Consider the following 2276-nt stretch of genomic DNA (forward strand, 5'->3'; position numbering starts at 1 on the left):
AAAAGAAAAAAAAAGTTAATGCAGGAGTTGATTTGTCTAACTAAACCCTTTTAAGGCATTGTCTCAGCACAGTCACAGTCCAGTGACTGGAATAAGTAAGAGATAAAAGAAAAAAAAAAGATAAAAAGATTGTTTTGAGTGTATAGTATGAAGTTATGTAGTTAACCAAAGTGACTGAAGATGTTTTCTGAGTAATGGATTAAGTATATCGCCCAAGTAGTCTATGGCAGGATTTGAACTCAGAATACAAAGAGCTGGAAAATCATCATCATCATCATCATCATCATTTTAACATCCACTTTTTCATGCTCACATGGTGTTATGGGAGGATCCTGAACACCCCTAATTGACTGAAGGTGGACTAAGTGATTACAATGAATAAGAACTGAGTAAATTGTCAGGACATAGTCAGTGGTGGTGTTAGGTTGTCCAGAAAGTTCTGAGCATTTTTAAGCTAAATCTTTAAACGCTTCATTAAACACACCTGAAATGTAACAGTTAAAATGTTAGCATCACTTGAAGTGGTAGTGCATCTCATCTTTGTTACTGACTAAAAATAGATTTATCTTTCATTCCAGTCACCCTTTATTGATATTTGAAATAGATAACCAAAAATTTCATAGTCACATTGTAATGCTTTTCTTTTTAAAAATCAAAGAAAATACTGCAAAGACTTGCGAAAACATTTGTGAAGTTTATGGTGATGATGCTGTCGGTGAATCAACTTTTCAAAGGTAGTTTTCAAAATTTAAAACTGGAGAGTTTAGCTTGGAAAACAAGAGTCACGTGGAAAACATATTTACATGTATAAATATACACATATATACATATATATATATATACACACATGCACACACACACACACACACACATCTATATATATATATATAGGAGAATTTTTTTCTGAAAATATACCTGAATTTTAAAAACATGCAGTTGTTTCTCAAATAGATTTATTCACATACATACCAAACTAGTCTCAACAGTCCTGTTTTCCCTAATGGTAGAGACATGTATAAAACATTGAGACTTTCACAGGGTTCAGAACCACAAAGTAGAAACCGAAGAAATACGTGTTTGTTCAGTTTCTACTATGCTGGTGTCACACAACTTGCACCTGTGCCAGTGGTACATAAAAGGCACCTTTCATGTATCGGGCGTCACGGAGCCAAAGACAAATGACTGACACCTTTGGCAATGTAAAAAGCTCCTTTCAAGCATCAGGCCTCACGGAGGCAATGACAAATAACAGAACTTGCGCTAAATGCTGTGCTTGAGAAGATCCATCAAGTCAAGTGAAATTGTAGTCATAGCAGATATCGGTGTCATACAACTGGCACCCATGCTGGTGGTACATAAAAGCACCCGTTACACTCTTGGAGTGGTTGGCATTAAGAAGGGCATCCAACCATAGAAACCATACCAAATCAGACTGGAACCTGGTGCAGCCCTCAGTTTACCAGCTCTGGTCAAACCATTCAACCCATGCCAGCATGGACGACGGACATTAAATGGTGATGATGATGATATATATATATACATATATACACATACATATACATATGTGTATATGTATATATATATATATATATATATATATATATATATATATATATACACACACACACACATATAACAGGCTTCTTTCAGTTTCTAACCACCAAATCCACTCACAAGGCTTTGGTTAGCCCAAGGCTATAGTAGAAGACACTTGCCCATGGTGCCATGTACTGGAACTGAATCTAGAATTATATGGTTCGGAAACAAACTTCTTACCACACAGCCACTTCTTACTTAAGTCCTATTCTGAAGTAACTCACACTCTACCAAAATATTACCATGCCCTGATTTGAAAATCACTGGTCCAAAGGAAAAACATGGATGACATTTTGAATGCTTGCAACCAAGTGAACTCTGCTAAGAACATGTGGACCAACTGAAGAGAGGAAGCAAGAAAAAAATGGCTAAAAGGTAAAAAAAAACAAAAAAACATAACAGCTGAATTTCTTCAAATATACCTGTGTAACAAAGAATGGTGTGCCTTTCTGTTGATCTTCAGCGTTCTTAGGCAGGGCTTTGTCTGAATTTGATGATTCTGCTTGACTATCTTCAGTGACAAGTGATGAATGTACTTTGATCTCAGTTGCTGTCAATGCTTTCAGCAACATATTTTTCCTCTTATCAGAACTAGATTCAGTTTTAAAACAGCTCTTTCTATATGTTTCTTCCGATGAAGGCTGGACATTTTCAATTGCCATCAACCGTTCCACAGGTAC

General features: G+C 36.0%; 1 protein-coding gene across 1 annotated transcript in view; it reads right to left on the reverse strand.

The window, feature by feature from the left end:
* The window catches only part of LOC106873266 (uncharacterized), a 10835-nt gene extending 8565 nt beyond the window's left edge, over positions 1-2270 (reverse strand). The window contains exon 1 of the mRNA XM_014920562.2: positions 2019-2270. Coding sequence (XP_014776048.1) covers positions 2019-2258 — 240 coding nt within the window. The 5' untranslated portion in view covers positions 2259-2270. The remainder of the gene's footprint in view (positions 1-2018) is intronic.
* Between the last annotated feature and the right edge of the window lie 6 nt (positions 2271-2276).

Source organism: Octopus bimaculoides, chromosome 9 (assembly GCF_001194135.2).
Source record: "Octopus bimaculoides isolate UCB-OBI-ISO-001 chromosome 9, ASM119413v2, whole genome shotgun sequence".
Lineage (NCBI taxonomy): Eukaryota > Metazoa > Mollusca > Cephalopoda > Octopoda > Octopodidae > Octopus > Octopus bimaculoides.